At 44.5% G+C, this 18,435-nt stretch overlaps 1 protein-coding gene across 9 annotated transcripts in view; it reads left to right on the top strand.

Annotated features, from left to right (window-relative positions):
* Positions 1-18,435, top strand: part of plch2a (phospholipase C, eta 2a) — a 90,304-nt gene that overhangs the window by 41,888 nt on the left and 29,981 nt on the right. For 5 of the 9 annotated variants that reach the window (XM_027011284.2, XM_027011278.2, XM_027011285.2 and 2 more), the window contains one exon: positions 17,196-17,342. In XM_027011284.2, coding sequence (XP_026867085.2) covers positions 17,196-17,342 — 147 coding nt within the window. Of the gene's footprint in view, positions 1-2,246; positions 2,831-6,463; positions 6,543-12,162; positions 12,207-12,543; positions 13,113-14,184; positions 14,327-17,195; positions 17,343-18,435 lie in introns of those variants that run through there. The other 4 variants (XM_027011281.2, XM_027011280.2, XM_027011283.2 and 1 more) reach the window with 4 other exon arrangements.

Here is an 18,435-nt window from a genome sequence, read left to right on the forward strand (position 1 = left end):
GCGCTAATAGCGCAGCACGACAGCCCTTCGTTTTTTTTTGTTGTTGTTTATTTCCTCCTCCCAGCAGTTCTTTGTCAGCTGAAATGTCAAGAAGGAAATTCAATCAGAAGGCTGCGAGAGGAAGCGGGCTTAGAAGGACTGTTCGCCAAGACTGTGAGGTCAGGGGGGGAAAAAGCAGGGTGAATTCACGAGACGATAGCAGAGGAGTGTGATCAGCGGGTGAAACAATACAGGTTTCGGTTGTTGTAGACGTGAGAGTCGTGGAGAGAGAGAGAAAACAGAGGGGGAAAGAGAAACCGAGAAAGAGAGAGAGAGAGAGAGAGACTGAGTCCTGCCAGGTTTTCTGTGATGCCTCATCATCATCATCATCATCATCATCATCATCATGTCCAGCATGTAGCTATGCGTTCACTTTTTCCATGGCATGTTGTTGGTCTTCTAGGACTTAAAGGTGCAAGCTCATGCATGTTTACACCTGTGAGAGCCACACCGACAACACAACAGCGAATCAGGGACATTCGAGTCCCGATTTGCTACACATTAGAGGCATAACACACCCTGCTCAGTCTCTGTGCTGGGCAATCTCAAACTGACGCAGAGAAACTCAGAGTCTTACCTTCCTTCCAAAGCCGATTTCCAGCCAGTTCTGGGATTTAGCAGAGAACAACAAGTCGGTCATGTAGGTCAAGAATTCTAGTTTTGAAGATGGTTGTTTAATTACACCTCAAGTTCGAAGTAATGTATTATTTTATCTCCATGTTTTTGTGTGTGCATCTGTGTACAGTATGTGGGCACTAAGTGTATGTATGCTGTTTTACCAGTGTACCTGCAATCACTGCAGTGCAATGCTATTTATAACCCTGTGCCCAATTATCTATACACTTAGTCCCTTTAAAAACTACACCACTGCAATTCACTTTAATTAGGTTTCCACTGTCACCCCACGAACAAGAGACTCCACTGTACTGTGTTCAGCAGGGTGTAAAACACGACGGGCTGATTGTGTGTGGGCTGATTTCAGATCTGTACAGTACTCCCCCTGGACTGTACGCAGCCTAGCGGTGTGTCAGGTATACCCTACACAGCTGTCCTCTGATCTACTTTCTCTGATCTGAGAGCGATTCCCCATGGCTGTACGCCAGGGCTGTCAGAACCACGGACAGCTCCCCAGCTGCGGCCTCATTCTTCGACTGTACTTGACCTGGGCTTCAGAATCAGGCCCTGACCGGGCAGTTCACACCAGAACAAGAGTCTGAAGTCGGTGGCACGCCAACAGGGACGCGGGTTCATAGCTTCCGCTAACAAAAATTTAAAGCAGCTGCGGTAAAAGTCTGCAAGCTACTCCACGCTGGTAGTCGGTTTCCTGTTCGTGCTGCCAAACGCTCTGCATAAGAACAATAAATAACGAAACAGAAACAATAAAAGAATGGTTTGATAGAAACTCGGGTGGCATCCTCCTTCTTTCAGCCTGACCTAAATGAGGACGCTTGTGTTCATTCACATGACAGTGAGAAGCAAAATGGCATCTCCTTTTCCACGGCAGGTGTGGTCCAAACGGCACAAAGCACATGTGATGCCTCCGTGGTGAACATGTCTCTCTGGACAGTGATTAATGGCCATCTACGAATTGACTGGGACTGCTTCCCCCATCCCATCACACCTGCAAATTGCTAACAAGACCCCGCCACTATCTCCATTAACCAATGACGGATAATCCAGAGACTCTTTTTTTTTTTTTTCAGGCTTTCACTTTATTGTGGAGCTCTTTGGAATTGCACCCGGTCGAGGCTGTGAGATGCTGCTCTTTGGCTTTCTGGTTTTGCTGTCGTGTCGCCGCTCGGCCGGAAACCATGCCGCAGCTGTCCGCCTGTTGGCTGTGCTGCTGCGCAGACGGCTCCCTGACAACAGTCCCTCATCGTGCTGTCCCGCTCTCTGTCGTAGGCCTTCCTCCTGGTGCAGCCGTTTTCCTCTTTCTCGAACCTTTTCCTCTTCCTGCTTGTAGAATGGTGCTTTCTTGTCACCTCCTGTAATGATACGCAAGTACACACATGCAAGCATGCATTCGCATGCACACGCGTGCGCACTCGCATGCACACGCGCAGCTTTTTTGTCACCTGCTGCTGTCACTCTTGAGTGTTTGTAACGACAGCAGAGGCACACCCGTTCAGTCCCCTATAAGCAGAATAACTGAATAAAACATGAGAGACAGCCCCTGTTCTGCGTGCACAAATCGCGGTCTTCCTGTGCATCTCTCTCTCTTCCTCTCTCTCTCTCTCACTCCCTCTCTTCCTCCTCGTTGGGGGATGAAAAGCGCGCGAGCTGACCGCACACGTGGGAGCGGAGCTCTGTCCAGAGTCCAGACTACGGTAGAATGAGCGAGAGAGAGAGACATAGAGAGAGAGAGAGAGAGAGAGAGTGTGATAGAGAGAGCGTGCGAAAGCCACCCAGAGTGTGAGAAAGCCAAAGAAAGAAGCAGAACAGGGGGAAGAAAAGGAGGAAGCGCTTAAGGAAGAGGCTGAGAGACAGACAGACAGAGAGAGAGAGAGAGAGAGAGAGAGAGAGAGAGTAAGAGGGAGAGAGGGAGGGAAGGAGCGAGGGACAGAGGAACAGCACCAGAGTACTAGGTGCTCTCAACCACGTCGCAGAGCTTTGAGATGACTCCCCGGAGCTCCACTCTGCTCCCCTCGTCTCGCAGAGCCGCTCCCACGCCGGCAGCCCCAGGGCGCCAGGTGCCTCTGATGTCCTCCCACTAGCAAGTGGAGAGCTAGAGAGCCCTCACCCCGGAACATGGACGATTTTAGCAATATTAGGAACCTCAGCCCAGAGGAAGGTAAGCCCACCTCGCCTTCTTCCACTGTTTAAAAAGCAGACAAAGGGACTTGCACAAAAGGGGAGGAGGGTGTAGAAGGAGTGGGAACGCAGCGACAGTGTATGTAGGTAGGCAGGGGAGCTGAGAGTTAGCCATGGACATCCATCTCTTAGCCCAAAGCTGAGCTCTCTCTCTCTCTCTCTCTCTCTGTTCTGAGTATGTCTCATGCTTTGTGTTCTTTTATTTGTCTGCTGGTGCAAAGCTGGCTACGTGTTTGATTCTCTGGCTTCAGCACCAGGCCGAGGCTGCATGGAGCGCGGAGGAGAAAGTATCGTCTTGCCTTTGTTTTGAGGGAAGTTTTATCACCGTCCCACTCTGTGCGAGGCGAGGCATTCTGTTAATATATGTATAATGGGAGATTTGCCATAGATTGAATCCACTCTGGCTGCCTCCCCTACGGACACAAATAGGTTTGCCTTGAGAGCTTGAAAAAAATACAAGCTAATGTTTAGCCACACACCATATACATTTACACCCCAAACTGTTTGTCACATTAGTTTAATCAGCTACAGACAGAATGACAGAAATAAGTCAGTTCCATTTGATTGTATGTCATTGTTTTAGCTTTAAACAGAAAGGCAGTTTAAATACATTCTTTAATGTGTTAATTGCATCAGCAAAAGCAGAATGTAAAAATGGCTTGTAATTGTTTGGCACTTATGAGGCATGTACAAATCTTTTTTGTACGTACTTGCTAGAAAGTTTATTCCACTGACTTGAAAAAAATTGTTCAAAAAAGGTCACTAATTGAGTCCAGCAGTCAAACGTTTGGAGCACTAGGCTCAGGGCTCTAGACTGGACCAAAGATGGTTGAAAAAAACATCTTCCACTTAATCTGCTGATTATGGAAATCATTTTTGTCAAAACAGTTTTAAAAAGCCTCCACTTTTCCAAACTAGAGTAGGCTCACCACCGTATTATTACTGCTGTGTAATCTTTCTCTCTTCTAGTTCTGTTGCTCTTTCTCTTCGGCACTAATTGAGGGTGCAGTCTGCACAAGTGTGCAGCTTGGGCTATCAGCAATAAACCTGTTGTTGGATGTGGTCTGCGTAGTCCGTCACGCTTCGCGAGTAAAGAGGAACAAGGTCACATTTTTATCTATTCCAATCGTAAAGTTCCAGCAGGGCGTTCATCACAGAGGTGCACAAACAGACACTTGCGTATCCGTGCATATTGCACTGTGATCTCAGTGTGGATATGCCACTTAAAGGGTGTGCCGCAGGTTTTTCATCACAGTGCTTTCTCAGAAGCTTCTATAGCTATACTGTCTGTTCTTTTCTGTTCTGGCAATAAGGGTTATCACTATGATTTAGGGAGACGATTATATTTTAAATGGTTGGGGCTTGATCTAAGGTTTCTTAATCACTATATCATATCCTGTTATAACATTGTAGTTAATAAGGGCTGTTTACAAAAATAGTGATTGATCTATTTTCCAATATAATATCCTTTATCCTGATTATACTTCTGTATATTGTATTTGGAGATGTGATAGTGCTGAAAATGATGAATGCCAGGGTAGTAGCAGAACTGAGGGGCACCGAGTGTAGATGTAAGGGTAGGTAACACCTAGCAGGCATTGCTAGTCAGCATATGTATAGCAGACCCATGCATATCTCACCTACTGTCAACACTGACGCCCGCTACCACCAGTGTTACACTGCTGATAAGGTTTTATTAGACAGACCGTGGGCCAGTCTAGCTGTGAAGTTTAAATATCAGTCCAACTCTCCTGCGTCGTATCCGATCGGCTAGGCTAAAGCCAGCCGGGAAAGGCCTGAGAGCGAGTTTCTCCTCTGGGAAAGGCGTTTAGAACTTCTGAATGATCTCCCGCCAGCTTCCTGTCAACAGCATGTGCAGTGGCACAGTTCCAAGCACAAGCAGAAATGTTCCAACGCACAATTGTTGGATGCTGTTGTCTGTTTTCAAACACAGAGTTATTTTTTGAGCACCTTCCTCTGCAGCAGCGAACCTTCAGCTCGGGGATGTTGGGCTTCAACCCAGGGTACAAAGAGCTGGTAATCAGCAGCTCTTCAGAAGAGTCCTTACACCTGTTCCTTTTTCTTTCATCTTACTCTAAGAAAATGATGTCGCATCATTTTCTTAATCGAATGAAAGCGTCGTCTGACTGGTTCCGTTGTCTTCTGCAAGGGCTTTTGTTTGCTGCAACTCCCTGAAACTCCAGAGCTTTTGGATATGTGTCAAATCCAGTACTCATTACTCATGCTGTACTCAAGTCAGGTATGTACTACAGCTTGGAGTCAGTTCTGTCATACAATCAACACTAAAACCCATATTCTATCAACCATAAAGATATTCTGTTTTGAACATGTAGAACACCTTTATTTCACAGTGTTGTACCACATAGCTTACACAACCACATTCTACTCAGATCGCAACAGGGCACTTTTATTAGGTTATTTGTTGGTGATATATTGAAATAGACATTTTTTCTGGTTACATGAGTTTATAACATACAATAGGCCATGCCACTGTACTGCTCTGTTTGAGAGTTATCGACGTTTCTATTGACATTTCTCCACCTATGTAACTTCCTTCATACTTGAGAAGCGATAACTAAAGTAATACAATTGAGACTGTGGAAAATGTCATGTTAACTTTTGAATCAAAAGGCTGACACAGCCATAAAGCTGCAGGAATACCAGTGACAAGAAGTGACCAGTGACAGAGGGAAGGGTCTGACCTTAGCTTTGAATGCGCATGCTACATTTTTATATCATCATCACAAGGACGGGGACCGTCTGATAGACTGAAGCTTGTCTCATTTGAAATTCATCTCTGGGAACAGGAACGCCCCCAAAGAATGTATGCACTGGGGGGGTCAGCAGAATACTATGTGTGGTTTGTCAGTTCTGCTGTATGGCGAGACCATCCTGGAACTTTAGGAGAGCCACATCACTTGTGGTCAGTGTGAGCATTAGTGGAGGAGGTTGGGTGGTGGTGTTGGTGGTGTTGGTGGGGGAGGCAAGAGGGAGAGGCGGGGTCTGGTGTGTGATAAACTAGAATGGTAAGAACTGGTGCTGAGGTAACACGGAAATGGAATTGGTCAGCTGAGCTTTTGGTCAGCTGAGTTTCATTGCAGCGTAAACTGAAGAAATTAATGCAAAACATATAAATTATTCGCACAGCTAAATGGCTTATAGGTTCCTAGAAGCATCATAGCACAAAGAAAAGATTGTAGACCTGCCGTTACCATATAATTGTCCATACGCCAGCTTTATGTAACAGCAGCCAAGCACGATGAGATGAGCGTGGTCTGCTAGGCAACATGCAGTCTGTGCTGAGACAGTTGTGTAGCTAAAATAGCTTTTCAAGGCGCCCGTGTCTCTCTCTCTGGTATTTCATTAGCAAGATAGTGAAATTAATTCCTCACTGGATAGCATGACAACAAAATGTGCTCACCCAACCCTCAGGACAAGGACTGTGTGCTCCCTTGTATGAGTTTGTACAACACAAGGGCTATCACTTCATTGCCAAGTTTTACTGATGGACACAGAAAGCCAGCTCTCTCTAAATTCTTTTGGTAGATTCTAAGGCAGCAAAGCGGATTGCTAATTGCCTCTTGCTGAACTGGCTTCACAGGCCACGGGAATTTCCTCTTGTCGTGTCGAACCTTTTGGCCGATTCACGTCAAGCATGGTGTCTACCTCAGGTACGGGCAGGTGGGAGGTTGGGATGGGTTGGGGTAGCATGTGGAATGTCTTACCTGTGTCACAACATCATTACTTTTCTCTGCTGCTGGAGAACAGACAGCGGTTCTGTCCTTTGAAAGTAGTTTGTGTTTAAACCCCACAGACGGCACCGGGCTTTTTGTTATCTGAAGCACTTTTTGCAGAGTGGAATGGGGGTTGCGCTCATGAAGACAAAATCCTCATTATTTTTCAACTCGGTGCTGTAAATGCGATTTCAGATAGCTTCACACCCTGCTGCTGTTAAGCCAGGAAAAGGACTGCACATTAGAACACTTCTGCAAACTCAAACTCTCGCCCGAATCTTCTTACACATAGATGAAGCTGGGCTAGTTACAGAGTGCTTTCAAGCATAACAATAGACCCTACATGAGGATCCTTTTCATAGACAAGTACACAGCATAATAAGTTTTGGTGCAGCATTTTGGCAGGAGAGAAACTGTGAATATGACAGACAGAATTAAGTGAGCAATGTGATCACAGTTAAGAGTGTTTCAGAGTGCTCTTGCATATATAAGATGTGGTGTGGTGTGGAAGTTCATTATTTAAACATTTAAGCACAGAAACTACTCTACATTTTTTTAAGTGAATGTTACTGTCTATTATTATCACTGTCAAAATGTTATGCTTAGAGAGCACTAATAACATACTAAATGCAAGCAGTCCTGGGCATCCTATTTTAGTTTACAGGAACACTGTGTGTGCTCAAGAGACACTAAACCAGTGGAATTGTGAGGAAGATTTATGTGGGAGATGTTTTCTGTTAATTGCTGTGAAAGTCTCAGAAGCATATGTGTGTGTGCATGTGTGTGTGCATGTGTGTGTGTGTGTGTGCATGTGTGTAAATGCTTGGAGATAGTACGTTTTACTGGTCCACATAGCTCCTGTTCAGCACACACACACACACACACACACACACACACACACACACACACACACGCACGCACACACACACTCTCGCACATGCTCACAATTTCTAGACTAAATCTAGCAATGATAATTAACTCCTACAGAGTCAGACTTACACCTGTGGGGTTAAATGGGATTAATTTAATCTCAGTAGGACTTCCTTAAATATCAGGGATTTTACTGGGCATTGGCTACACATAAACAGTGAACATAGATAGTAGATTAGTCATCGTATTACAACAACAGCTTGTGTCACAGCCTGGCCAGACAAATGTGTCTCTCTGTTAAGATGATTCATAGCCTGTGTTTGCTGTTCAGCAGTACCTGAGAACTTGTAAGGTCTACAACAGAGAATTCCAGTGCGCTCCAGTTCAATCCAGTGATCTTTTCATTGCCTTTGCTTATGTTCCAAGGACACATATGTGGGCCCATATTTTATTCGGAATCGGCGTCCCCAGTGTTTATGGATTCAAATGCTGAAAATGACTGTTCCTCTAAAGAAGTTAGATAAATAAGACTTATGCAGTGCCTGAGGTAAACATTTATCAAAGCCTTCAGCCCTACTTGGCTTTCAAAGCAAATAAAATAAGTCAAACCACTAACAATTGCCTTTATGTGTCTGAAGTGTGTGCCACAGTTTAAAGCTGACAGCTGTCTTGATAGTTGTAGTGCTGCTTTGACAATTGTGCAAACACAGAGCTGCGAGGTCTTCCATCGTGCCATCGTATTCCCTCGGTTCGGTCAGAAGGAGAGAAAAGCTGGCAGGCGGCAGGCGCGAGGTTCAGGATTAGCTAAATCAGAAACTCTCCCCCTCCCTCCGCAGTTAGCCGCCACGGGAAAGTTTACCAGCAGGATTCCCAATCCTCTCCTCTGTGTCACCATCTGCTCCCTCCGACTCCCAGTCCCTCCATACCGGAGACAGCCCTCTTGGTGCCTCTCCTGACGTCTATGAACCAACAGGAGCCTTCCCTGTGAACTCTCCCTGTGTGCGTGTGCGTGTGTGTGTGTGCGTGTGCGTGTGCGTGTGCGTGTGCGTGTGTGCGTGCGTGTGTGTGTGTGTGTGTGTGTGTGTGTGTGTGTGTGTGTGTATGCCTGCATGTCTGTGTATGGGTGAGCTTACCATCATGTTTCATTCAGTGCATAACATCGGGTCACAGATTTAGAATGCGGAAAATTAAAGGAATTTTTTAATAAAGGAAAAATAAATTGAACAACTTAACAACAACAGCCCAGGTAATAGTGCTTTCAGAGACTGCCAGTCACAGACAGTTTATGGTAAACGCTAGCCTCCAACCTAAAACCCTAATGGTGGAGTGCAAATGTGTGTCACTGAGCACTATTCTTACATGAGGCACCAACTCAAATTTTCCATTAAGGTTAGCAGTTTTTTCATTACATGCTACCAGGAGCATCTTCGCACTTTTTTCCCACTTTAACGGGTATTTAACCGGTACTTCCCGGTTGGGCAACGCTAACAGAATATTGAAAGAATTAATCTATGTGTAGCCTGTCTCTGATGATTTCCTGTACTGTGCTTGCACCTCAGTAGAATTTTTCATGTCAGCTTCACTAAACATGGCCTCGGGCTGTGAGCAGAAGCAGGAACAGAGGTTCATGGGAGTCCCCCTGACCCCGCTTTGGTCGCTTTCGTACGGGAGCGCCGTACATTCTAGCATCCTCCCTTTAGCCAGTGCTTCTCTACTTTTGAGAATGGCATGCAACCCCAAGTTGCTTGAGACATTCAGCAATGCAATACTCGCAGTGTGCAACAGGGAAGAAAAAAGACCACCGTGCCTAAAAGCTGAAAAGAACCAAGATTTAACGCTGACTCGGGTAAATAAGGTGAAGGGTTACAATATGTGAACACCAGAACAGCTACACCTACCGTTACTGCAATGCAGTGTTCATTAGAATAGACCCACCTAGGTGTCACACCTGGAACCCTGTAAGTACTCTCCAGTGTCAGCCAGATGGGGACAGATCTGAGCTGCCCCACACACAAAGCCTCAATCAGAAATCACTGCAGTTGGCAGATCACATGTGAGTACTACAACAAAAGGTTTCAAATAGTGACAAAGCAAATAGTGTCATATTTGGAAGTTATACTGGAGTTTAAAGCCAAATTAACTTAAAGCCTCTTTACTCTTGTTACACTGGGAGTAATATGGGTAATTATTTCCCATATGCCCATGGCACGAGAAGATCTGTAAACTCATTTACACATACTTAAGAAAAAATGGGTAGGGATAATTAGGAATATCAGGAAAGCCAAAAAAATATGGCTTTCCAAAGAACATAGTTTATTACTAACATCTGATCGCTACGACCATTTGGAGCATTCACTGAAAAAACTGAATTCTCTTTTAGTTGTCTGTGCAGTGTTTCTCAGACTGGCCAGACATGTAGCCTACATCAAATGCCCAGACACATCAAACTAATAGACCAAAGTCTTTTAGTTAATGACAGACAAAGAACGTGTAATGTCTATCTTACACAGAGGAATGTATGACCCAATTCCACAAACAGCAAGAGTAAAATCACCATCCGTAAAGTTCAGAATGTTCTATCAGCTGCCACAGCGACAATGAATCAGTCATCAAGTTCATACAACCGAAGACATAACACCAACTTGTTGGAGACTGTTTTGGGCATACAGGCCTCCAGGTGATGATAGATGTTGAAGAACAAAACACACAAAAAACATCTTTAGCTGCAGGTGATGGTATATCACAGAATGTCCGGTGTTTTAAGTGTTTTAGTGACAAATGAGGACAGTTTGTATTCGGATTTTGTCAGCGGGTGAACATCTTTCGCATGATTTATCATGCGAAAGGTACGGCAGTGAAATACAAGAGTGGCATTCAGCGCTGATGCTACGATGAATGCAATGTTGCTTCCGTGTGGTCTGTCAAAACCCCGCATGGTCCCCAAATCAAGGCCAAAGCATCACAAAATACCCAGCAAACCATTCGGACTGGAAAGACTGATTTTGGACGCCTGAATAGCGAGGCCCATGTAGTTTCATTTTATGTGTAAAGTGGATTTCCAGTAAGTGATTTTTTTTTAATTTTTTTTTTGCAGCAATCCCTTTCACAAGTGCTAGAACTCTCAGGTTTTCTCTATAGAACATAATAATAATAATAATAATAATAATAATAATAATAATGATGATGATGATGATGATGATGATGATGAAGATGATGGTTTTATTTATAAAGCTCCTTTCCAAAGTTCAGGGTCACCGATTCAATTAAAAAGGTTTCATTCCAGAATATAGACTCAGCTCTAGTCCCACGAATCAGAAAAACATCTATTAAGCAGACAAAAGATTTTTTTCCAGTATTTTTGTAAAAAAAATACATTTTTCTTTTTTTTTTTTTAATTTCTATGCTGCAGAAGGTCTCTGCCTACGCCATCATATCAGCTCCACATCATGCCATGCTATCTGAAAAGTCAAGTCACAATGACCAGCCATAATGTAACCAGAATACAGGTCAATTCACTGCCTGGTAGATGGAAAGCAAAAATAGACAGTCAAGTCATGGGAAAGGATTAAGTCAGTGTTCGTTTTCCTACAAATGATTTAAAATTGCTTCACAGGTGGGGATTTTGTGCATTTGGTGATTATATCATTAGATGTAGGTGCTGCTAGGTATTTGTAAGTTGACAACATGAATTGCCCACTTCCTAATTCTTAGTTCACTGTAGCACTGCAGACCCACCAAGAATTCCTTTTGGCATCATGCACTCCTTTTATACCTCCACAAAGCTTACAAACTAGCAAAGTATTCAGCCTGCTGTGTCCTGTGTCCTGTGGCTGTTCTGTTCGGTACTACTTATCTGCAAATTTCTTCTGTCCTCTTGGCTAGACGACCGTTTGTACATCCTACAAGCAGTGAATGTTTTTTTTTTTTTTGTTTGAGCCCTGTGAATCAGTTTTTGACTTGAATCACTTATTAAATCAGCACTAGTGTATGAAGTATCTGACTGAGGCTTTAACGAGGTCTTTAAGCAGGCCTGCAATAATCAGATCAATATAGATTGTTAATTGTAAATTATTTACAAATAATGTTTGTTGCATAGCTAAACGTTTGTTCCACTGTAGGGAGTGTTTCTACCAGAATATTAGTAACTGAGTAACTGCTTAAAATACTCATCCTGCTTGAATACTAGGATTTGACAGAAGTCCAAGACAAATATGCCAGAACTGATTATTCTGCATTCTAGAGCAGACACACCTCAGACTGTACATGAAACACCTTTGATCAACCAGCAGTTAAATGTGAGGTGATTTGAAGGAGGAATGCAATGTTTGCTATCATGGGTGCGTTTAATGTGACTGCCAAAAATCAATACACATGGAAATGTCCAGCAGTGAACACTGGCTTTTGGTGGACGGCTGAAGTGAAGAAATATCCATTTCTGCAGTGACGCGTCTCCAACTAATGAATCCAAACAACAAATGCTGTTTGTGTTTGCGTTTTCCGGGCTTCCCAAAAGGCCGAGCGTGAAGTGGACGTGAGGTAACCCGGACTCCGCGTCCTGGACTGCGAGCATACGAGCAGACAGGCAGAAACCCCACACCGTGTGAGCTATTTTGGGCTTTGTTTTGAATGAATGCTTCCACGTCCCACTCAACTGACTGACTTAGAACTTCTCCAGCAGTGTTAAGGCTGAACCGCTCCCTGCTCTCTCTTCACTAGGGAGACTGCTACAAGGTATTATGGGAAGAAAAGCACTCTCCGACTCTTTCATCTGGTGCTTTTTTTTTCTTCTACACCGGCAGATAGGCTGGAGTTATGACAGGGCTTTGATGATTTTTTTCCCTCACACAATTACCTGGACCAAATCTTACATGATGCTTCTGTGTGCATGTCTCTTTACTTTAATTTCAAAAGACTTTGCCTGTACTCGGTTTTCCTATCTACATTCCATCCCTTTCCCAATATCTAAATATCTAAATCTGTTTTTTCCTTCTTTCCTCCTATATCCTCTTTCTGGGTCTTTTTCTGTTTGTCTGCCTCCTTGTACCCCCTCCCCTCTCCTCTGTGCCAGGCTGCTTAAATCCCTCCGTCCTGGATTACAATCTGGAGGGGATTTATGCTATCTCTAAGACGCATGTCACACAGTTTGTCGTTAGTGCCCTCACTAACATGGCAAGGCTAGATCACCTTCCTGGATACACTCAAAAGGAGTCGCACAGTCGATGCCAGATTGAGACTGAGTAACTGCACCGGCTACTGAGTTCTTCGTTAGATTTTTGGAGAGACACTTCTTCAAATCTCTCGTTTGAAGAACATGCTGAGGTTCTTACTTTTGAGGCTCTTTTGATGCTGCTCTCGAGGAAGAGCCAGAGGCACACCAAGCCAAGATTCCTCGAGGCTCCGGAAGCCTGAGAACAGCGCCCGCGGCTGCGGGTATGCCAGCATGTCTCGTCACATCCTCCACCGTGCCCCAGGCTGACCCCAAGGCGTACCCTGGATGAGCGCCCTCCCTACGTCTGACCGTCCGCCCCGTCACCTCTGAGACTCTTCTCAAACTAAGCCTGGTGCACCCTGTAGAGAATTTCTTCTGACTTTGTGGTAGTATGGCAACCAGCTCCAAATGGAAGTTCAGCTTCTTTGGTAAGAGGCAGAGAAAAGCCCTCCCTCAACGGGTTTTGATTTTCCATTTTCCATTAAATAAGACTTGGGAGAATGACAGAAATTACATGTTCAATGAATAATTTTGTATAATTCTTGAACAGTATTTGTTTGATCTGTGACCTACTTGTGGGAATGATCTGGCCACCTTGTGTAAGAGCCTTAACATTTTAAGCTAGTGTCTTTTGCTTACTTCACTGGATGAAGTTGTCATTCATACCACTTGTCCATGTTCATATCAGTTCACGTGGAGCAGGTTTGAACGTAACGGAGGAGGCTGAACTAATTCTAATTCTGGTTGTTGCTGCATCTCTTTGCTTTGAGATTTGTAACAGAACACAAATACAGGATTTGATGAGCACATGCAGTGTGCATGTAATGCAGTTTCTGTTGCTTCACGGGTTTCCCATAACAAAATCTCTGTAAGCGCTTTCTTGGTTTTTGCAACTTTGTTAAGTCGTACTGCCTGGACAAATTTTCCTGTGCATGGCATAACATGACTCGAGTAGCACTCTGTGTAGTTAGCATATGCACCTTGGTAGTTCCCCCAAGCTAAAGTACGTGATGGGGAGAGATGCTCACTTGACCTCACTGTACCACGCACTAAGCAGACAGCCAGAAGGCAGACAGGTGAAAAGCTCAGTTCTCTGGAACAGACCTAAATGAAAGGGTCACGGGTTTGTTCGACCTTCTCCGCGGGTTCCATCCCGGGGCCACACACTTCCTCTTGCAGCTCACCGACTGCCGGATGGACGTCCCACCCCGCTGAGCTTGTGCTCAAAGAATACTGAAGTCTGCCCAGTTCTGTGCTGAGCTGTAGCCTGAAGGGTACACGCGCTTTAATTGAGTTTTTATTTTGAGCAATCATAATAGTACAGCCAGTCTGAGAGAACATTTAAATAGGGATGATTGAAGAATGAGATTAGAGGCAATTTCTTAGATCCGGACCTTCGCAAAACCTGATTTCCGCAAACCTGAACCTGGTTTCCATAGCAACCACTGTGTGCGTGCATGCATGTGCATGTGTGTGTGTGTGTGTGTGTGTGTGTGGGTCTGAATATGTCTATGAATGCTGCTATTTTATCCATTGTCAGCTAGTCATCGCTCTGGGAACCCACTGCAGTCTAGGCGGACTCCTTCTCTTTCAGAACTCCTTGACCATCTTCAGGCTGTGTGGGTCCATCGCATCATTTCATGTGCGAGTTACACATCTCTCAATTCAAGCAAAGTCGAAATAGCAGCTCACTGCATACCAGTCTTGGCCTGCTGGCAGAATTTCTTGACCAATATCTTTCCTGGAAAAGGAGCCGATAAATTATATTTAAACCTAAATTTGAAAATGCAGTTCCTGTCCTTCATGTGCTTTTCATATATTGCATCCTCTCCATTGCTGCAGGGGCAAGTAAATCGTCTGGTATAATTAAGAACTAACGAGCTCTCTACCCTCAGAGGTCCCACATGAACAGTACAACTAGAACCGGAAGAGCCAGCAATGCACTGACAGTCAAGCACTTTTTTTTAATAAACTCATATTACATTTTATTGCATTACGGCTCTGCTCATCCCACCTCGTAAAGCTGCAGCCGCCCTGCTTCATGTGTGAAATGGAGCTTGCTGTGTAACAGCACTCCCTTCTTCTGAAAAATAATGCTTAACTTGAATGGAACTCATAGATCCAGCCTATGATGTTGGCATTAAGAAAAGCTTAGTGAACTGTTCTTAACCTGTTCCTAAAGCTCAGTGAACAGTTCTTAACCTGTTCCTAAAGCTCAGTGAACTGTTCTTAACCTGATCCTAAAGCTCAGTGAACTGTTCTTAACCTGTTCCTAAAGCCCAGTGAACTGTTCTTAACCTGTTCCTAAAGCTCAGTGAACTGTTCTTAACCTGTTCCTAAAGCCCAGTGAACTGTTCTTAACCTGTTCCTAAAGCTGAGTGAACTGTTCTTAACCTGTTCCTAAAGCTCAGTGAACTGTTCTTAACCTGATCCTAAAGCTCAGTGAACTGTTCTTAACCTGTTCCTAAAGCCCAGTGAACTGTTCTTAACCTGTTCCTAAAGCCCAGTGAACTGTTCTTAACCTGTTCCTAAAGCTCAGTGAACAGTTCTTAACCTGTTCCTAAAGCTCAGTGAACTGTTCTTAACCTGTTCCTAAAGCTGAGTGAACTGTTCTTAACCTGTTCCTAAAGCTCAGTGAACAGTTCTTAACCCCCCCCCCCCCCACACAGACAGAATGTCTCCACATCCTGATGTGACGGTTGCAAAAAGTGGATGTCACACTTCCCATGATATGGCTCGATATGGTACTCCCCAAGGCTTGGATAGGGTAGCAGGAGGTTAGCTCTGCATTCCTCCAACACATAGTCAGAGTTTTTAATATTGCAGAAGATTCAGTGTCATTCACTCACCCACCAACCCACCAAAGCCCAACCCTTTGAAATTCATGTATTATAACTGACTTCTTAATTCCTTTTTTTCATTTCTAATCAGTTTACATTTAGCTACGTGGTATGTTTGTCATTATTATTTATTGCTCTTGTTCGTTTGAAAAGCCCATTAAAGACAATATCAGGATTTTTCTGAAATAGTATTTAGTGTTAATTCTGGCAAATCCCAACTTCCATAGAAATCCTGCATTGAGTCTTGCACGTAGCATTCTTTTATAAAGAACCGGCTTTGCTAACAGCGCATGAAAACCCCAGGTAGCATGGCGTAAATGAGACTATGCTAAGCCAGCTGGCCCTTATTAGGGTTTAGTCACATGAATGTTTTTGGCTTTTCTTCTCAAGGCAACTACTTTGTTATTACAAGTTGGTTTGTGCAGCGTGTGGCGCTACAGTTTGGGAGGGACCGGTGGCCAGGTTGGGGTCATGGCCTCGACTGTTTCGTTTGCGGCAGGTTGCGAGTCAGCTTGGCAGCCCTCGGTGACTGCCGCTGGTACATGGCCCGGGCGCAGAGGGGAAGGTATAGCAGTGTGCAGGGGCATGTGAACATGCTACATCGATCGAGCAGGGTGTTGCAGAAGATGTGCCGTGGGTGTTGGCGGCACATGATGACAATTTCCCAACCAGAACCCCAGACTAACATCATTTCCACACTTGTTCTCCCCAGACTAACACACTATTTTGCCACAGGCCTGTTTCATTACCGATGTTAATGTCTCATTAGTCGTTACCATTGTTGTTCATTTCCCTCATTACTCCTCACCATTTATTTGGACAGCCTTATGAAAATATTTGTCAGAGGGCTCATAAAACAGTATTGATTTTTCTTGCCACCATTGCATCGGCAGCTGGGGTTTGACCCTGGCCAGCTGATCGTCTGTATGGTCAGCAGTTGTTAATGGGCTGCTTAATAAATGCTCCTCACCCACACAGGGTTCTTGAATAAAACATTTACACAAAAGATGCGTTAGCGGTGATTTCAGTTATCTCGGAAGCGAGGACTTTGCAAGTGGAGACAACCATGGGAGAGCTGGCCCCTTGCCGAGGCCTGTCACATGAGCCCTCCCTTTAACGAGTGGTTACGTTGTGTACTCATCTGGAAAATATAGGAGCGTTCAGAAAAATGGACACATTCCCAGATGGTGTTTAGCGAAAGTGACCTCTTTAACCTGTAGCGCAGCAATATTTTTAGCTTTAAAAAATGTCCTTTGAACATGAGAAAAGTAGTTAGATGTTTGACTTAAAGTGACCTTTCTGGTCCTGTGTACTTTTCTCATGGCTGATGGGCATGGCATGGCATATGTGTTAAAATATTTCTTTGTGTACAATTATCTTGAAACTGTTAAAAACTGTTGTTTAATTTTGAAAGAACACTTCAGCCAAGCATAGCTAACAGTGAATGAAAATGAGTTGGGCACACCACTTAGCACTAAACTAAACTTTTATGTCTTCATTCATTATTTTAGCAATTTTAGCACTTTTGACAACTTTTCCTTTAGATTAAGCTCAGGTTAATGTTACTGTTTCCACTTCTGCCCCCCTTCTCTCTCTCTCTCTCTCTCTCTCTCTCTCTCTCTCTCTCTCTCTCTCTCTCTCTCTCTCTCTCTCTCTCTCTCTCTGTCTCAGTGGAGAAATGCATGAGCTCAATGCAGACAGGCACTCAGATGGTGAAGCTTCGCGGCGGCTCCAAAGGCCTGGTGCGCTATTTCTTCCTGGATGAGCACAAGTCCTGCATCCGCTGGCGGCCCTCCAGGAAGAACGAGAGGGCTAAAAGTAAGTACCCAATCACCGCTGAGCCCTCGCAAAGTGGGAGAAACCACCATCCTAGTCAGAGGCAGTAGGATGGAGTGGGTGACAACTTATCGTCTTTCATAGGAGTGCATTCATCAAGCCACCTATTCTTCTTTCCGTAGTTTCTTTGATAAATTAACAAAAATAGTCAGCCACGTTTTGTATATTTCAGTAAAAAGCTCATCTGTGGAAACTAAATTAAAATCGTTCCCGTTGCCTATTTTTCCTGGCGGGTTCAAGGTCCTGGTACAGGAGAGTAATCAGCCTTTAGTAGTGTTAATATCTTTATGCTTGTTCCCCGAACGATGGCCACATCGATTACACGGAACTGTTACGACCTACAGTTGTGGCTGTTACTGGGGACAGTGATAAAACAGCACAATGGCTGATGCCTGTACACCGTCTCCGGCGGTCAAGATAAAGTTCACAGTGCCCGCAAACCCACTGCAGCTAGGGGAATTAACCAGCCCTTGTGTTGCCTCGGGAATTCATCCACGTACATGTGCGTGTGCTTGAGACTAGGTGGCTAACCCGCTTGTGAGTTACATGGTACGGTTTTCCCGTTAAAGGAACCAGTGTTTCGGAATACAGAAGCTTGTCGCAGAAAGTGGCCAAGGCCGTCTTTTCCGCATAGGGCAGCTATTCCGCAGATGTCCAGTGCAGCTCCGAGATCACTCAGGCCAGAAGTTTGGATCTGGTGTTGCGGTGATGAAATCGTCATCTTGTACTCAGATCCCCAAACTCCACACCGTCACCATGTCATGCTACAGTGTTGTTAGAGACTGAGTGCCTCATAATGTGTCCGGCTGAATGCATTGTTAAAGATTCCGATCACTCAGCATTCAGAGGCTCCATCTGCGCCTGATCGCTTGTAATTTAGACGGCACAGGGCTTTGCTGTTTTGCTGTTGCTATTTGTTGTTGATTTCATCGGTTACAACCAGAGCAACACATTCACACGTATGGGATGCTGCATTGGTGTTGTATCCGTTTCCAGAGCATCACCTCAATTAGCATGACTTGGCTGGACTTGTTATCTTATTGCTGTTGTTGTTTTTAATCTACCCTTTCTGGTT

The sequence above is a fragment of the Electrophorus electricus genome, chromosome 18 (genome assembly GCF_013358815.1).
Source record: "Electrophorus electricus isolate fEleEle1 chromosome 18, fEleEle1.pri, whole genome shotgun sequence".
NCBI lineage: Eukaryota > Metazoa > Chordata > Actinopteri > Gymnotiformes > Gymnotidae > Electrophorus > Electrophorus electricus.